This window comes from Coloeus monedula (assembly GCF_965178545.1).
Source record: "Coloeus monedula genome assembly, chromosome: 2".
Lineage (NCBI taxonomy): Eukaryota > Metazoa > Chordata > Aves > Passeriformes > Corvidae > Coloeus > Coloeus monedula.
In genome coordinates, this window is record NC_138782.1 from 22,160,955 (window position 1) to 22,177,435 (window position 16,481).

General features: G+C 45.8%; 1 protein-coding gene across 1 annotated transcript; it reads right to left on the minus strand.

Moving 5' to 3' along the window:
• Nucleotides 1–1,837: 1,837 nt before the first annotated feature.
• LOC309586228 (acrosin-like) lies at nt 1,838–4,045 on the minus strand (the record flags this gene model as incomplete). The annotated part of the gene is made up of 5 exons (XM_082302852.1): nt 1,838–2,023; nt 2,490–2,635; nt 2,891–3,156; nt 3,460–3,693; nt 3,975–4,045. 5 exons carry the CDS (start codon nt 4,043–4,045, stop codon nt 1,838–1,840), a joined length of 903 nt encoding a protein of 300 aa, XP_082158978.1.
• Nucleotides 4,046–16,481: the final 12,436 nt, after the last annotated feature.

A 16,481-nucleotide genomic window follows, 5' to 3' on the forward strand; every position in this document is an offset into this window, starting at 1 on the left:
AGGAGTTATGGGGGCCCCCATAAGCTGTGAGGTGGAGGGGCTGGAGTCTCTGCCAGGACGCTCGAGTCTCTGCTCAAAGGCTTTTGGAGATAGGCACAGGGAGAGCCTTGTGTCCATCGTGGCACACAACGGGTGCTAGAGTCCCTGGGCACACACACAGAAGGGGGTTGAAGTCCCTTCTTGGCATGCAAAAAGGGGTTTCATGTGCCTCGAGGTATTTGATGTGATGGGAAATATCCCTGATTTAGGTGAGGGAATGTCTGTGGCCGAGGTGTTGCTAAACTGGAGGAAATCATTATGGGCAGCAGGATTCTGCCAAGACAGCACCATAAGGTTGTGCCAGGGTGATCGGGCTGCTCTAAGCTGGTCTGCTCACTGGGCAGGGTAATGGCCATGCCCAAGCCTGAGTGACACTCTTGTGGTCAACATCTTTAGTGAGCAGGCAGCCCCTGACTTCAGGAAATATTTGAAGAAGCTTCTGCCAGGGTGCCAGGGACCAGTAGAGATGTGGGGTGGTTGTTCTCAGCACAGCCCATACTGATAAACACAAAGGGAAGAGTGCCAGCCACCATGAGACAGGACTCCACTGGCCTGGAAGCCAAGAAGAGTATCCAGAAGCAGATGGAGTGACACCTAGCCCGAGGCACTTTGAAGCATTCCATTAGATGAAGGGAGTCAATGTTTGCCTCACTTCACCTAGAAAAGACAGCCATTGCCTCCAACAAGTCTTCCCCACGGCATTCCTTTACCATTTTTTCTTTCCCTCCCCCACCACCCCAAATATCAAGGTTTGATTGAAAGGGTATAAAAATTAGGGGGTGAATTTGTACAGTTTGTAGATGATTTCTTGATTAGCAAGTCGAGGTAAGAAGGTTCTTGCCCATCCTGTGGTGATTATGTGCAGCACTCAGGCAGACAAGCACACCAAGCTGCAGTTTGAGTCTGTGCAGCTGGCTCTCTGATTGCCCCTTCTCTCCATTTACCAGGCTCATACAGCCCTCTCATCTTCCTTGACTCCTCCCTTTCTCTGCCCTTGTCTCCTCCCAAATATGGAGCCAAGCTGAGGGATCTTTTCCCCCTGGCTGCCAGGCTGGCCCCTCCTGTGAACAGACTTGGTGTTGCAGCTGCTGTTGGCCCACTCACCTTGGCCTTCCATGGCATTCCTGGGGTGCTCTCCTACTGTTCCTGCCAGGTTCCTCTCCCCAGAATGACCCCAGCCCTTCCTTTGAGTATCTCTGAAGTGTGACCACCTGGCACATCAATGCCCCTTTAGTACTCATGAAATCTGGCTCTGCCTGGGGCACTGGCACTCCTGTCAGGAGCCAGCAGTTTCCCTGGTCATGCTTGGGAGTTTCTCAGGTGTGGTGTTCCCTTAGCCCAGGCTCACACCCTGGGCCCTAATGCCCAGCCCATGTGTCTTTGAGCACCACTCCCCAGGTGTCTGTTCTTTTCCTATCCCCTTGCTAGGCTTGATGTACCAGGTTCCTGCAGCCCATGGTGGCTGAGAGCACTCTCCTCTCTACCCAGGCACTTGGGAGCTCTTTGGAGCCACTCTGTCCCTTTGTGCCCAATGGCTCCTTCTGCAGGTGCTGAGCGTGGCAGTCCTTGCCTTGCCCAGGAGTTGGAATTGCACTGAAAAGATGGTTCCCTGTGAACAAAGGTAACTTTATTTCAACAACTAAATCAACTCCAGTGTTTGCATGCACACAGGAGAGGAGCAAGCACAGGACAGAGCAGGTTTATGACACTGAGGCTGCCTTTGGATCAGCAGGCATTGCCCAGCAGCAAATGGTTGTGGTGCACTGCAGCCTGCTCTGGATGCCGCCAGTCCTGTTGCTCAAGAAGCACTTTTAGCTGCCTTTAAGCCCATCTGGACCAGGATCCAGTTATAGAAGTGCTGAGTGGAGGTGTAAACTCCGGGCTGCTGTGGTCTGGCGCAGCCTTCTCCCCAGCTGGTCACTCCAATGACCCACCAGTAGTCAGCGTTGTTGTCTTGGCACATGAGAGGACCACCACTGTCACCCTGCAGGGGAGCAGACAGGATTAAGGTGGTGTTGGGTGGTCCCTGTCAGCACTGGGGCTGTCTGCTTGTCTCCCACAGTGCCTGTGCCAGAGCTGCATTCCACGCAGAGCCAGGCTCTGCTCATCAGGGGCTGGAGCATCCAGAATCCCATCTGCAAGAGGCTTGCTGTCCTGTAAAGTAATGCTCTCTGTCCTCTCTGCACAAGGCTCCTGGATGTGCAGAGGATGGATATTTGGCACCTGGATCTCTGGGTTGCCAAGAACAGTAGTTGGGCTTTCTGGCACAAGGGGGCCCTGGGCAAGCAGGTGTGGCTGGGGAGTGTGCGGGAAGCCCCCACAGCGGTGGGGAGCCGGGGCTGGGAGGGCGACTGAGTGGCCGGGCAGAGCAGGCCCTGGGCTGTGTTGGGGCGGTGCTGCCCGGGCTGCCCGCGCTGCTGGGGGCTGAGTGGCTCGTGGCCCGCTCCTACCTGGCAGGTGTCGATGGTGCCCTGTGGGTAACCAGCACACAGGTTGTAGGGGTGGATTTTGCCTGCGTACCAGCCGCTGCTGTTGCAGAGCTTGGTATTGATGAGCTGGACCTTGGCCTCCTGCAGGCGATCACTTGAATCTTGAGCTGTGAGCAGAGCAAGGAATAAGCCCCCAGCAGCTCCCTGCCAGCTCACATCCCGTGTGGGGGATCCCTTTCCCTAGGGCTTGCTTTGCCTCTGCAGAGGCTCTGTGTCTCTGCTGCCTGCCTTTGGGGACCAGAGCAGGTCCATCTCTGCAGAGGCGTATGTCCCACAGCCTGGCTTTGGCCTCTGCTGTGGGGAAGCCCAAGCTGTGTCGCCAGTGTGCTGAGCTGGCTCAGGAATCCCTCTTGGGAACTCACATCTTGCAGTGACAGCACCCCAGCCAGCAATCCAGCAGTTCTGCAGCTCTGACACTCTCAGCGTGGCGTCGGGCACACAGGCCAGCTGGATGTAGGGGCTGCACTGGACAGGATGGTCCAATTCCAGCAGGGCAATATCGTAGCTCAAGTCGGCACGTTTGTAGTACCGGTGTATCAGCAGCTGCTTGACATTGCGCACTACTACCCCCGGGCCCGGCTGGGTGAACTGGCTGGTCCCAAGCACCACGTACAGGGTACTGACATTACTGGAAGACAGATGGAGAGAGGGCTGAGAGGGAGCAGAGCCATGCACCACAGCAGCCCAGCAGCTGACAGACCTCTGCGTGCCATGGCAGTGCTCTGGCAGGAGTGAGTGCCCTCCCACACCTTAGGGTGGAGGAATGTTGAGCTGGAAGCTACTAGGAAGCCATGGCATCAGCCCAGGCTTCTCCTGAGCAGTGTGGCAGCTGGGCTGACTGAGAGGAAAGGGGTTGGGAGTAGCAGGTGGTGCTGCCGACAGGGCACCTGCTGGTGGTGTGGGGATGTCCCCATTCCCTGCTCCTCCTTACTTATACTTGCTGAAGCAGTGGGCTGCTGTGAGGACCCACTGAGGTCTGATAAGGGACCCTCCACACCAATGGCCCAGGTCTGGTGCCCAGGGATGCTGGATGCTGACGATCCAGGGCCAGGATGCGTCCATGGCACCTGTGCCACCCACGATGCGGGTCATGCCATAGTCATAAGCCACGTTGCCGTAGTAATAATTCATGGGCTGGTAGGTAGCTCTGAGTCCGCAGGTCCCTCTGCAAGCAGAAAGTCATTTCCATGGTGCTCCATGGCCTGCTGTGGCTCAGGCTGAAGCTCAGCCCTCTGCCCTCCCCACAAGGGCTTGCAGGCACAGCAGCCCAGGGAAGCCCATGGGGTGTGCGTCTGTCCGTGCCAGCACCTGGCTGCTGGCAAGGAGCTGAGGCTTCCCCATGGCGGGTGGGAAGCTGTGGCCCGGCCATGGGGGACAGGCAGGGCCCCCTCCAGGGAAGGCCCCAAGTGTTGGCCTGGCTCCCTGCCAGGGCCTGGGGCCACTTACCCACAGTTGTCCCATGTGCCGTGCGCCAGCCCGGCAGCGGTCAGCAGGACGAGGAGGCCGAGCCAATTCATGGCTGCCAGAGGCACGTGTCAGCTGCAAGCACTGAGGGATCCGGGCAGCAGCACAGCCACAGCCGCAGTGCCCGCAGCAGCCGCGCTGCCCGTGGTGCCCTCGGCCCTGGGGCTGATGTCACAGAGGGGTGGGTTCCGTGTCCTGGCCACTGCGGCCTGTGGCCCGGGGGCCACTGGGGGAGGGGCAACATGGAATGGAGGAGCCATAGAATGGTTTGCGCTGGAAGGCACCTTGGAGATCATCCAGCTCTGACCCCCTACCACTGGCAGGGAGGGATATTTTGCATGAGACCCAGTTGTCTGGAGCTTGGCTTAGAATGTTTCCTTGAACTCTTTGAGGGATGGGTCAAACACAGCTGTTTGGGGTAACCCGTGACAGGTCCTTCGTACCCTCACAGTCAAGAATTCTTTCCTTATATCTCATCTCAAGCTACCCTCTGTTGCTGTCAAGTCATTGCCCCTTGTCCTATCGGTACCTTCCTTTGTAAGCAGGCCCTCTACAGCTTTATTTAGGCCCCTCTTCCTTTGGGATGAGTGTGTGCAGGCCCTGGGGCATGCAGTGGCTGTCTCCCAGCACTACTTGCTAGTATCTCGCAGGAAAACGACACGGCATCATGGCCTCTTTGAAATGGCACTGTTATCCTGCTCTCTGCAGCCTTTTTTTCCACGAGATTGTTCCTAAAACAGAATCACTCTGGAACAGGGCTCCTGCAGGAAGCATGTGTGTGCTTGGGTCAGGAGCCAATTCAGTCACAGTCACAGAGGGTGAGCAGTGAAGTGCCCAAGCTGCGTCAATCTTCCTGCACAAAGTTCAGTGAAATCCAGGTGCAGCACAGTCCATGCTGGCCACATCAGCCAGAGAAATGCCCTCTGGCAGACTCCATTCTTGTTGTCCTGGACTGGCTGCCATAAAGTAGGCAATGGTGCCTTCACCCCATTGCAGAGAAAGTGGGGGTCGAGCCAAACCAATTTTGTCAGTATCACCTATAGTCATGTTGGCTGCCTTGAATAAAAATATGAAGGCGTGAACATGAAATAATCTTGGTAGAACTCCATGATTTGTGTATATGGAAACCTCTTATTCCCTTGTTTTCCAGACACACCTTTAGTTTGCCACACTTAGATAGTGAACATTTAAGAAGCAAGAGGAAGAAACGAAAAGAAATACAAAATTAAAATTAATTTAATTAGAAATGGTAATATTATTTTAACTAAATTCTTCAATTTCAATTCCAACTATAGGAAATTCACTTTCCAAGAGTTCATGTATGTTCAGGTAATCACAGCCAAAAATGACAGCAGAGGAGACTGGGTGAAAGGAGTAACATATCCACTTATTTCTTGACAAGAAGAAATTCTTCTTGTGAAGAACAGGCACCTGGGTGTGGACTCCAGAAACCCCCACACCCTCTTACCTGTGCTGCCCATCAGCAGTCTCACAGAGATGAGTCTTTATCACACTGGAGATTGACTGATGGCTGATGGAAAACCATTCCCAGAGTCATCCCTGGTCTGAGTTCTACTGTTGCTTCCCCAATGGCAGAATGTCTTTTTCTGAGGATCACCTTCCATGGCAGATAGATGCTAATGAGAGGCCTCTGGAGAACAAGGCTGAGAAGGATCAGGGTTTTAGGAAATACAGTCTCATAGGATTAACTATTGTGTGAATGGATTTGGCATTTAACATTCAGAAGACAAGGCAGAAGAGAGCTGTGAAAAGCCCTTTTAATATGGATAAGAACACTCCTTAAAAGAAAGACTAATTACAGTTTGCATCTCATAATGCAGCAAACTTAAGATGGAAGCTTGTCCATCTTATGAAAATACATGGGTACCCTCTTAGGTGAGAGCTGGAGAAGAGCATTTCTTCATCTATTAAAGTTCAGTGTTTCAAAATAATTTTCTTAGAGAGATGTGTTTGTAAAGATTTCATCAGTCTATTTTTTTTCCAGAGCTACTAAACATATATTATAGGGTAATTGGATGAAGAGTCAACAGTGTTGTAGTCTGCCTTTTGGAGGCAATTTGCATAGGTTGTCAGAATGCCTGTTATTATTTCACTGCAAGATTTATAGAATAAACTATAACCAGAGGGAGTGTAGTCATTGGGACTATTCCTAGTCTCAGTCCACTAAGTTGTGGTGCTCTCCTGACTCACTGAAATATAGTGGGTGTCTTGATATTCAAGGGTCTCTGCTGAGTGTCTGAGTTTTCTCCTCTGTACTTCAAGCAGAGTAGTTCTGGCCAATATCCCAATATCCTGAAGTTACAAGTTCATCCCTTCAGAAGAATAAAAAGATATCCTGCTCTTAAGGAAAGAGTACAAGAACAAGAAAATATGTTTAAACAGAGAGAACTTCAATCTACGAGACTAGAGTGGCTCAGTTAGGGCTTTGACTTGCCCAGCATACTGCTTTGGTCATACAGAATTCCTTAAGTCCTGATGCATCAGAAAAAATGCTTGATCTATCAGGAAAAACCAAGAACAGCTTCTAAACTTGCTTTTGTGATTCCATATCAGACTGGGAGCACTCAGTGATAAAAAGCTATTTCTGCCTTCAAAGTCAAGGCTAGTCGCTCCTGAGAGCAGCTTCAAGAGCCATTCACAGGATATTCCATTCACTATGGAACAGAGTGTTTGTGCTTGAGGAAGTGACGGCCACAGAAATCATCAGACCCTGCAAAAAACACCAGCTGGATTCTTTCTGTATGAAAAAGCTTTGGCAAACAGTTAACCACTGCCCAACAGAAGCTGATGTTCTCCAAATTTGGAACAGCTGCCTACTGTGAATGTTTACATTTTTGATATTTATCTTTTGTGGGATGGTTCTGACATACCAATGTATCATGGTTTGCCACTGGTTAAAATACTAGGCACCCATGAAAATTGTGACGAAGTGTTCATGAGTTAAGGATTGGGAGAAAGAATTCTATGGGCAAAACTGGCTCAAACTTAGAGGTACAAAGTAAATTTATTATTAACAGAGTCAGGGGAAGATAATGAGGAATAAAATAAGCCTTTAAGACAACTTTTTTTCTCCCCAAGCCCCTCCCTATTTCTATTGACAACGCAGGAAGACAGGGCAAGGGGGTGTTTAGCCAGTTTGTCACTCTAGATATTTTTTCAGTTTGCTTAGGGAGAGGAGTGTTTTCTCTGCTATGTCGTGGTGTCCTTCTCAGAGGAGACAGTTCTCCGTGAACTTCTCTAACAAGGTTTTAATTTCATGAGTAGTTTTGAATGAGGAGAATCGTTTGGAAGATACACTTCTAAATACGTCTGTAGTGAGTGTGCATTTCTTCAGTGATTGCCATCCAGAGATTAAGTCATGAAAATTAGGTGTGGTAAAATATTTGAGATTTAACATGGATTTTTATTTTAAGAAAGGATGAATTTGGTGACTCATGACAGGGACGTACTCACTGAATTTACTCGCTGACAAACACTAATGCTAACACTAAGCCTAAACCTAACTCTAATACTAACCCTGAACTGTAAAACTAATGTTAACACGCAACACTAAATGTAACCCTAACCCTAACCAAAGCCTAACCCTAACCCTACCCAAAGGCTAACCTTAATGCTAACCCTAACCCTAAGCCTAACCACTGAGCCTAACCCTAACCCCTAACCCTAACCCCAAATTTAAAAAAATAAATAAATTGCCAGTGTATAATTTACTCTGCTCTTGTACTCAAGAACAGCTGTCACAATCCTTGTTGTCCATACTGTAGGTAAAGAAACGTACAGATTTGACAAGAACCATAAGGAATAAATTCTGCATGTTAAGCATGGCATCCTATGGTGCAAATTAAAAACAGAGGGAAAAAAATAATAAATTGTTAAATGGAAGGGTGATGACTGTGGGAAGCTTCTCTGGAAACTGGAAACAAATTTTCTTGTAGGTGATTCTTCTGTTGGAGTTTAGAGAACTCAAGAGTACAGTAAGAGAGTGTGTGTATATATAAAATATTTCTTTACAGTTTTGAGGTGAGGGAGTAGAAGAAAAAAATAAAAGTGAAACAGAAATGGGTAGAGTTGTTTCAGAAGTGAGAAATTTCCTATGATGTTCTTTTCTTTTTCTGAGCAAGTGAAATGTATCTTCATATTTTTGTGTTGAGTTTGGAACAATTTGTATCTTCTTCTTGCTTTCAGTTTTCCATAACCTGTATTTATGATGTGATTTTGCTTTTCATTTTATTAAAAGTATATTTAAAATATACTTCAGTAAAAATGGAAAAAAAAGAGTTAAAGCATAGGTGTCCATATAAGGACCATTTCAACTGTAGGTGTTGAGTATTTTATTTGGTTTGCTGGTTTTGTCCACGTATGACTATGTGTATACATACGCCTGTAAAGGGTTAATAGATTTTCAGTATCACACTGTCCATTTTCAAGCATATTTTAAGGCTGCGCGTGTCTCTCACATTCTGTCCCAAAGCCATAGAGACGTCTTTGTCTAAAGATGTGTACACATTTATGGAGGGTGTGAAGTTTTTTACAATTTCCTTGGCAACCCAACAATATTTACATCACCACAATTTTCTTATGCAATAAACATTTGCTGTTCAGCTGGCTGGGACATCCCTAATCTCTTCCTTGAGCTGTGTGACTGGGATAGCCCAGATTTTTGAACTGTCATTTCCTGGGCATATGCATGAACAAAGGGTTCTCTAAAACTGTGCAAATTTGTTTGTTTATTTCATGGAAATGCAAGCAAGTATTATCTGTGATGCCATAAAAATTTTGTCAGGGGTGCTTATGGGAAACTGGGAAGATTTCCCTGGCAAAATACTAAATCTGTGACTTTTCTTGCTGCTATTTCATATTTCCTTAAGAAATCTTCCCAAACCCTTCAAAGTCTTTTTCCTCATTTGCTGAGGGCTGCTTCGGTTCTTCACTCATGCAGCTTTTCTGCTTTTCAGAGTTAGCTCTTTGAAACGATGTTGCTGGTGTTTGTAACTAAGTATATGATCAAAGCATACAGTCAGATGCAGGAGGATATTCTGGTTCAGCTCATATAAGGATGGTTGTGTGGGTTCCAAAGAGCTTTTCAGGAGTGAGTGCACCTAGGCTGTAAGAATTTCTTTTCTGTCATAGGATCCAGGCTGGATTGTAATGTATCTAAGAGCTCCAGAAGTTCACGGTTCTGCTGTGGCTGCGGGTTTGTCCCTGTGTCAATATGTATTATTGACCCCACAATGTTGTCACCTGGACTTTACCTCGTTTCTTCATGGGGACTAGTGACAGGACCTGAGAAAATGGCCTGAAGCTGTCAGGGGAGGTTGAGATGAGACATTAGGAAAAGCTTCTTTACCCAGAGAGTGGTTGGGCACTGGAAGCGGTCACAGCACCAAGCCCGACAGAGTTCATGTAGCATATTGACAATGTTGGGAGATGGACTTCAGTGGTCCTTGTGGGTCCCTTTCAGCTCAGGATAATCTATGGGTCTATGATTCTGTGAGCACCTTATGCTCTGAAGGAAAAGGCAGTAAAATGCTTTCTGGAAGGAAAATATTTCGTTTTCTGAGACACAAAAAAGGAAAGGTCTACCTCAGCTGCCAGAGTACTGAGCCCGGGGAGTGCAGGATGCCACGTGCGCACAGACACGAGATGACATTCCCAAAGAGAAGGGTGGGCTGGAAGCTCTGCCGAGGCGGGCAGGACGAGCCCGAGCGGCCGCGGGAGGGCGGCAGAGCCTCAAGAACGGAGAGATGCGGCTGCCTGTCCTGCCGGGCCGCGGGAGCTGCCGAGCGCCGCTGGAAAACAAATCCGGCAACAACAGGAGCTACTCCCAGAGGTCAGCATGTCCCACAGACAAAATAGGAGATGAGCTCAAATTCGACTCGCTTCTGCTCTTATCTCCATGGGTCATTCTTTAATTATGTCCCTCCAGGTTGGACTATAAGGTCCTTGGGGTAGGGGCTTGTCTAAACGATGTATTGCTATGCACACCTATGACACTGTGTAAATAATTAACTGCTGTAATTATCGTGCTTGTAAAGCACCCTCACTTGACATTGCTACGGGGCAGTTACTGTCTGTATCTGAATGTGACTGTGTCAGCCCCACTAGGACCTTGAATCTAAACTCAGAGGAGGCTAAGCCCTCATTCACTATACCATGGTCTATTGCTTTGAAACAAAAACCCCCAAAATTTTACCCAGTAAGCTTTTGCTCTAAGTGCTTCCTGGAAGAGAATGACCACATTACCTGGGAACTAATGCTTTGCAATTGACAGATCTGGGAGAACCAGGTTCTAGCCCATGTTCCACTAAATATTAAAACCAGAAGGAAGTGCATTAGCAAAGGCTCTTGTGAGGTCTTGGAAAGTTTTTAATCTATTTCACCATCTTTTAAGATGCTCATCAGTAGCAGATGAGGAGTATAGAGGTCATGGCCTTCCGCAGATGCTGATCTTCCTCCGTGTACTGTCATTATTCTCAATGGAAACTGGGAGCAATCTCTGTCTCATCTACCTGTAGAAGACCTGCTTGGGATGTTCTCTATCCCCTTTTCTGGCTCTCAAAGTGATGCAGTCTCCCTGCTCAAAGGTGTCATTTTTTGCAGCACAGGAGTCCTGAGCTCTTGTAGGGGGATAGCAGGATACTGCTAGTTAGTAAAGGTGGCTGTCAACACTGGATATGTGCAAAAGTAACTTTAGACCTAGAACGTGCATGGATCAAACAGGATTAACATGGACGGAAATCAACACAGGTGTGTGGTGCTTGTGTGTGTAAAGCTTCATCCCATGGTTTTAGGGAAAGGAAAACACACTGGTACCAGCAGGAGATGGCCTGGCTGTGTCAGACCTGCAGTTAAGATCTTGAAATCAGCACCCAAAGCAGTTGTCAAACTTTTAATCTGAAAGGTGTTACTTTGGGCTGCCTGTGTTATTTCCTTTCTTTATCTCCAGTGGAAAAAGCAACACCTCAACAGGCCCCTAAAGGGAGGAAACAGCCCAGGTGATCCTCTTTGCAGCTGAGCACCTGAACTGCATAACTACAGGATCAGGCTCTCTTTACTTCTTCCTCTCATGAATTTTACCTTCTTGGCTATCCACTGAGGTATCTTCAAAAGACTGAAATCACATCTGGTTTATTAATGCTCTGTACTGAGGTACAGCTTGGGAGAGGGAACACCATGGATTTACCCCCCTCTTGGGCTGAAGGGTTCCTAGGCCTGTGCCTTAGTGCTGCTTCCCCACCTGGGGCTTGGCATGGGCTTTTTTTGCCCCACAGGTCCATCCAGAAGGTCAATTCTGCCACCAAGGAGACCATGCCCTATACTTCAGGCAGGGACTCAGATGCTACGTCTCATCAGTCATCCTGCATCTACCTGATGCTCTACTGACAATATCAGGCTGAAGAGGTCATGCATGTACATATGTATATATATATAGGCATTGATTCAGAAAGGCCAGTGAGTCTGTGGTGGCACATTGATTCCAGGTTTTGTCACATGGATGTGCTTAAGCTTTTCAGCTGTCTTGGGAAGCAGATTGGTGTTACTTCCATTTTAAAAATGAGGGTTAATTGACTAACTCCCAAAGGCTCCAGCAGAGCATAGCTATGCAGAGAACAGAGTTGTGTGCTGTCCTCAGGCTGTGCTGCCCCACTTTGGCATCCCCTCTGTGTCAAGGCCAGAGGCCAAGCTCTGCAGCTCTCCCAAGCACATTGAACTCAACAGCATCAAACACTTAGGAGAGCACAATTTGGTCCTAAATATGCAAAAGATTTAAACGGGTGATTTGACACACCAAGACAAGAGAGGGACTTCTGAAAAGTAACAAAAGGTTGTGAAATTGCTAAGGGATTAAGTTGTTTAAATCATTGTTCCAGCTTTATTAAAAAAAAGTATAAATTCATTTCAGTTCTTAGCGGATCTCAAGCTGCCAATTTCTGAGCTTTCACAGCCTTTGATGTGATTCCAACTTTCTATGATGTAAGTGGATTATTCTTTCCTTAATTCTGAAGAGGCCATTTCCCTCCCAGCCCCCTCCAGAAAAATGTCGCAGCAATCAGACTCTAACCAAACACTGACTTTGGCTCATTGTGGATATTAACCCACTCTCTGCAGTGGTCTATTTATCATATGCTTCTTTTGAGACTTTGAGTATAAGGAGAAGATACTGGTGGTAAACCACTATTTTAAATAACAATGATCCTAAAACACACAATGGACCTTGCAATCCAGTTCCAAACTGCATACATAAAGAACAGTTAATCCATCCTTTAAATACAGCCAACTTTGTGGTGGAATATGGCAGCTTTTAGCATACAGAGCAGCAAAACACAATTTAGACTGCAGCATGAGGAATAGTTTATCCAACAAAAAGCAAAAGGGAAATGTAGACAGGAAGAATGCAATTATGTACCTGGACTTAATCCAAGACACCTGAGCTGATATTTCTGGTCTAGCTGAAACAGCCCCAGAACCCTTAAATCAGGGCAGACAGTCAAGACTCTGCACCTTGTGCAGTGACAGAGACTTCCAGTGGTACCAGGGTCCTTCCTGTGGATGTGGATAAGCTGAATCACTGCAGGTTCAGAGGAGGACATCTGCCTATTGAATCCTATATTGAATTGTCAGTGTTACAGCCTGTACACTTCTAGAATAGTAATACCTCTGGCAAGACAAATGCACCACATGAAAATTGCTGAAATCACATCTCAGACAAGTGTGGCTGAAGATAGCGATGTATATCTGGGACCAAAAATAATACAGCTTTTAACAGAGTTTCAATGAAAAACTATGTATTTTCTCCTTTTTGGACAGGTTGTACTTCCTTACGGGACGTCCAGCACCTTTTAAATTAGAGTGGTAACCAATGTCCTGAAGGGTCTGGTGAGGCATCCAGGAGCAGGGGGATGCAGGAAGCTTCCTATAGGCACTAAGGAAGAATGACCATCCTGTGACAGGCCTATGGGGGAATGGATATACCTCCCTTTTTGGTGACTGTCACAAGCTATCTCGTACCAAGGGCAGGAACCTGACTATTGACCAACCCAAAGAGTGGTTTAATTTTGCAATGCAGCAGACTCCTACAGATTAAACTCTTAGAACAGACCATCTACTTTGTCTTTCATAGCTCTAAGCTTATAAGTCCTAGCAGGAAGAGACGTAGTGAATTTGGGGAAATAATCCAGTCAATTCTCTGGTATGATCATGCTCACAGGTGTGCTGAGGATAATCTGGTGCTGCTCTGGCAGGTTTTATTTTTATGGTCTTCTGTTCTATAAGCAGCATCTTTAGGATTTCTGAATTATTTGCAATGTTGCTCTCAGAAGCAAAACAGTGGTTTGTAAATTCAGGTGTTTAGTTCTTATAGATGCCTTATCAGAAGGTTTTAATGAGCAATCAAATCTCATTACTCAAGACTTACTAGTGATTCTTCTTTGATTGCCTTACTCTTCCTTAAAATTCGGTACACAGCCTGTGAAACCAATATTGCTGTAATAAATATATGCGTGATTTTGGGGATGGCTATGAATTTGTTGTAAGGCATAAGCATTTGATGAAAGAACTCAAAAGTTAAACAGAGAGAATTCACTTGCACACTCCAGACCTAACTTTTACAGACAATTGAAAGCTGAAATTTTGTGTTGAATATGTGTTCAGCAGTTGCTTTCTGGATGTTTTCCCACTAGGAAAGATTGTTTAATCTAACATCCAATATGCACTAGATGGCACTATTTTATAGCGTGTGGAGCTGTCGTTTGTCCTGCAACGGAGTTTATTTCTCTGTGGGGAAAGTCAGTGCTTGGGTAGTTGCTGCATTTGAAATACTGATAAACAAACATCTTTCACAGGATCTGATTGCTGTTGTTTAATATACATATTGGCTCAAAGCAAAATACTGAAAAAACACTTTGTTAGGGATTTTGGCCTGGAATCTGGAAACAAGGTCCACAGCTAAAGCTTTAAATTACACCAACTAAACCAAAATCAACCAACATTCTAGGAGACTTGTGCAGGCTTTGAATCCTTGCAAGCCTCCTTAGCCCCTTGTCTGAGCAGTCCTGGAAGCCATGCAGGAGCATGAGACCAGAGACAAGGGAACCTCATAGACATGCATATAATACCCTGTATACACTCAGACACCAACTCATTATCATCACCAGACCCTGGGTTTGGCCTAAAACATACAGCATAAACATGTCCTGCCTGACTATGTAACTTCATCACTCTCATCTGTAAAATGAGGATTTCTCCTTTCCCCCCCTCTTATTGGATTAGGCTGTAAATCATAGCTACGCTCAAGTTTCCCTGTTTTTGGCCGGGGCCTCAAGGCTGCTATTACTATGAATAATGCTATGTCTTCATAATGTATTATGGTCCCAAAATAGCTATGAGCTATATAGGAAACTGTGTCCCAGGATAATACCAGTATGGTTTTTACAGTCAAAGTGGATATTAATTTGAATAATAATAAGGTTCCCCTCACAGAATAGCAGACACCAGTTGTTTAAATTTAGGTGTTATACTCTATATACCTGAACCTAGAATGACTCTGAATTTCTCTGTTGCACACACTTACTGCTAATGTTGCTTATGAGACTGTGAGAGGATGAGAGTGAGATCCAGCTATTTTTTCCCTGTGACACAGAAGAGCTATTGGTGGCTCTGGTTTGTCAGGTCACATTCATTTGCTATCCTTCTAGGGCTTGAAACTGGCAGCCCAACAGCGATGGACAAAGGCCATCAAAGCACTCTTCAGAGCCAATAAGCACTTCTGAGGACACCAAGGTCTGTCTTCCCTCTCACAAAAGCATTTCAGCTGGGTTTTGTTCACTAGGTGGCACAAATGCACAAGAGATTGATTCAGAAGTTTTCTCCACAGTTTTGCTGTTGACGTTGTAAATGTGTCCAGGGTAATTTTGAACATGTTTCAGAGTGATTTCGGCTCCAAAGTTCATTTTTGAAGAAAGACCCATAGTGATATATTCACTGGGGACAAGTCAGTGCACTAAGTCTTAGTCATCTGAGCCTTGCTTCTCTCAGCTGCACTCATGTCCTTCATGATGAACTGGTTGTATCAAAGTCTCCCCTTCTCTTCACTAGACCAACACTAACATAATTACATTAATGCACTTTTAATTTTAATTGGAGAGGAAAAATATTTGCAGAAAAAATTTAATACTGAAAAAATTCCCATCAATTCCAATCATGGAAGAAAGTAAGTAAAGAAAGACCCTAACTGAGTAGCAAGAACAGTATAAACTGGACAACATTAATGGAAGTACCAGTAGATGAAAGAGATAGTAGCCATATCCTTCCTCACCTAAGGTTTGGCTGGATGGATGGAGCAAAGGCAAAGTCAGTGGCATGATGATGGGAGCTGAGCTGTCTTCCTGCTAGCCGCCAGCCACACAGCTTCCCTCCAAGCTGGGAACATTAGACTGGACATATGAGGCTTAATCTAAGATTCCTTAATCAAACGCTTAATGTGAGATTCCTTTTCTGGCTTGTCAATACAGGTGGGCTTCATACATGTGCTTTTAGAAGGTACTAGCATAAATCCTAAAAGATCTGTGTGCTCTACTTCTTTCTCAAAGGATCTATTTTACTGCTTCAGATTTCCACAATTCCACTGAATTTATATATATATACATATATATATATATATACATACACACATACATATATATATAGATAGCTAGATATAGATACAGATATAGATATAGGCTTCATAAATTCTTTCTGTTAAGGGATAATCAACTCTTGGGTTTCTCTCCCTGTCTTTCCTGCTTAGCCCTGAAAATAATAGAAATGATGTGATTTCAAGGTCAAGGGTGAGTACAAGACCTCCCGGTTCACGAGGTTTGTGCTGTGCATCAGAAAAGAGCAGGCAGTGGCAGAAAGCCACCACAACCATTAAAATGTAAGTGAAATACTGAAGGCAGGGAGGGCTCAGGCTTTGAAAGCGAGTAACTTAAACATTTTCTTTCCAAACATCTGTAAATTGTTAGTCTGATTTATTTTGAATTAAAAATCATTTTTAGCAGACTGACAGCTTATTTTAATTTTCAGCCATTAGACTTTTCAGATGTTTGAATTTCATGCTGCGCCATTGCCTTTGATGCTGGAGAAAGGTGCCCCTGCTCATCAGGTGTATTTGGGTCCTTTACCAATGAGTGCTGGTTCTTTTCTTCCTCTGTGTACACCATGATCAAATCCTTGAGCTACTTCCCCTGTTGAAACTCTGATACCATTGTCAGTCCTGTTGGAAAAAGCATTATGCTCACTTCAGAGGCCAGTCAGATGACACAGTGTCTTGGTTGAAATTGATATTGTCAAACACTATAACATATAACAAATATGAGATGTCAATGTCTCTGCATGGAGAAAGCCAACATAAAAGAATTCAAGACATAAAGCACCCCTTTCTCTACTCCTTCTGCTCCACTGTTGTCACTTTGCTTTTGTTACAGTGGG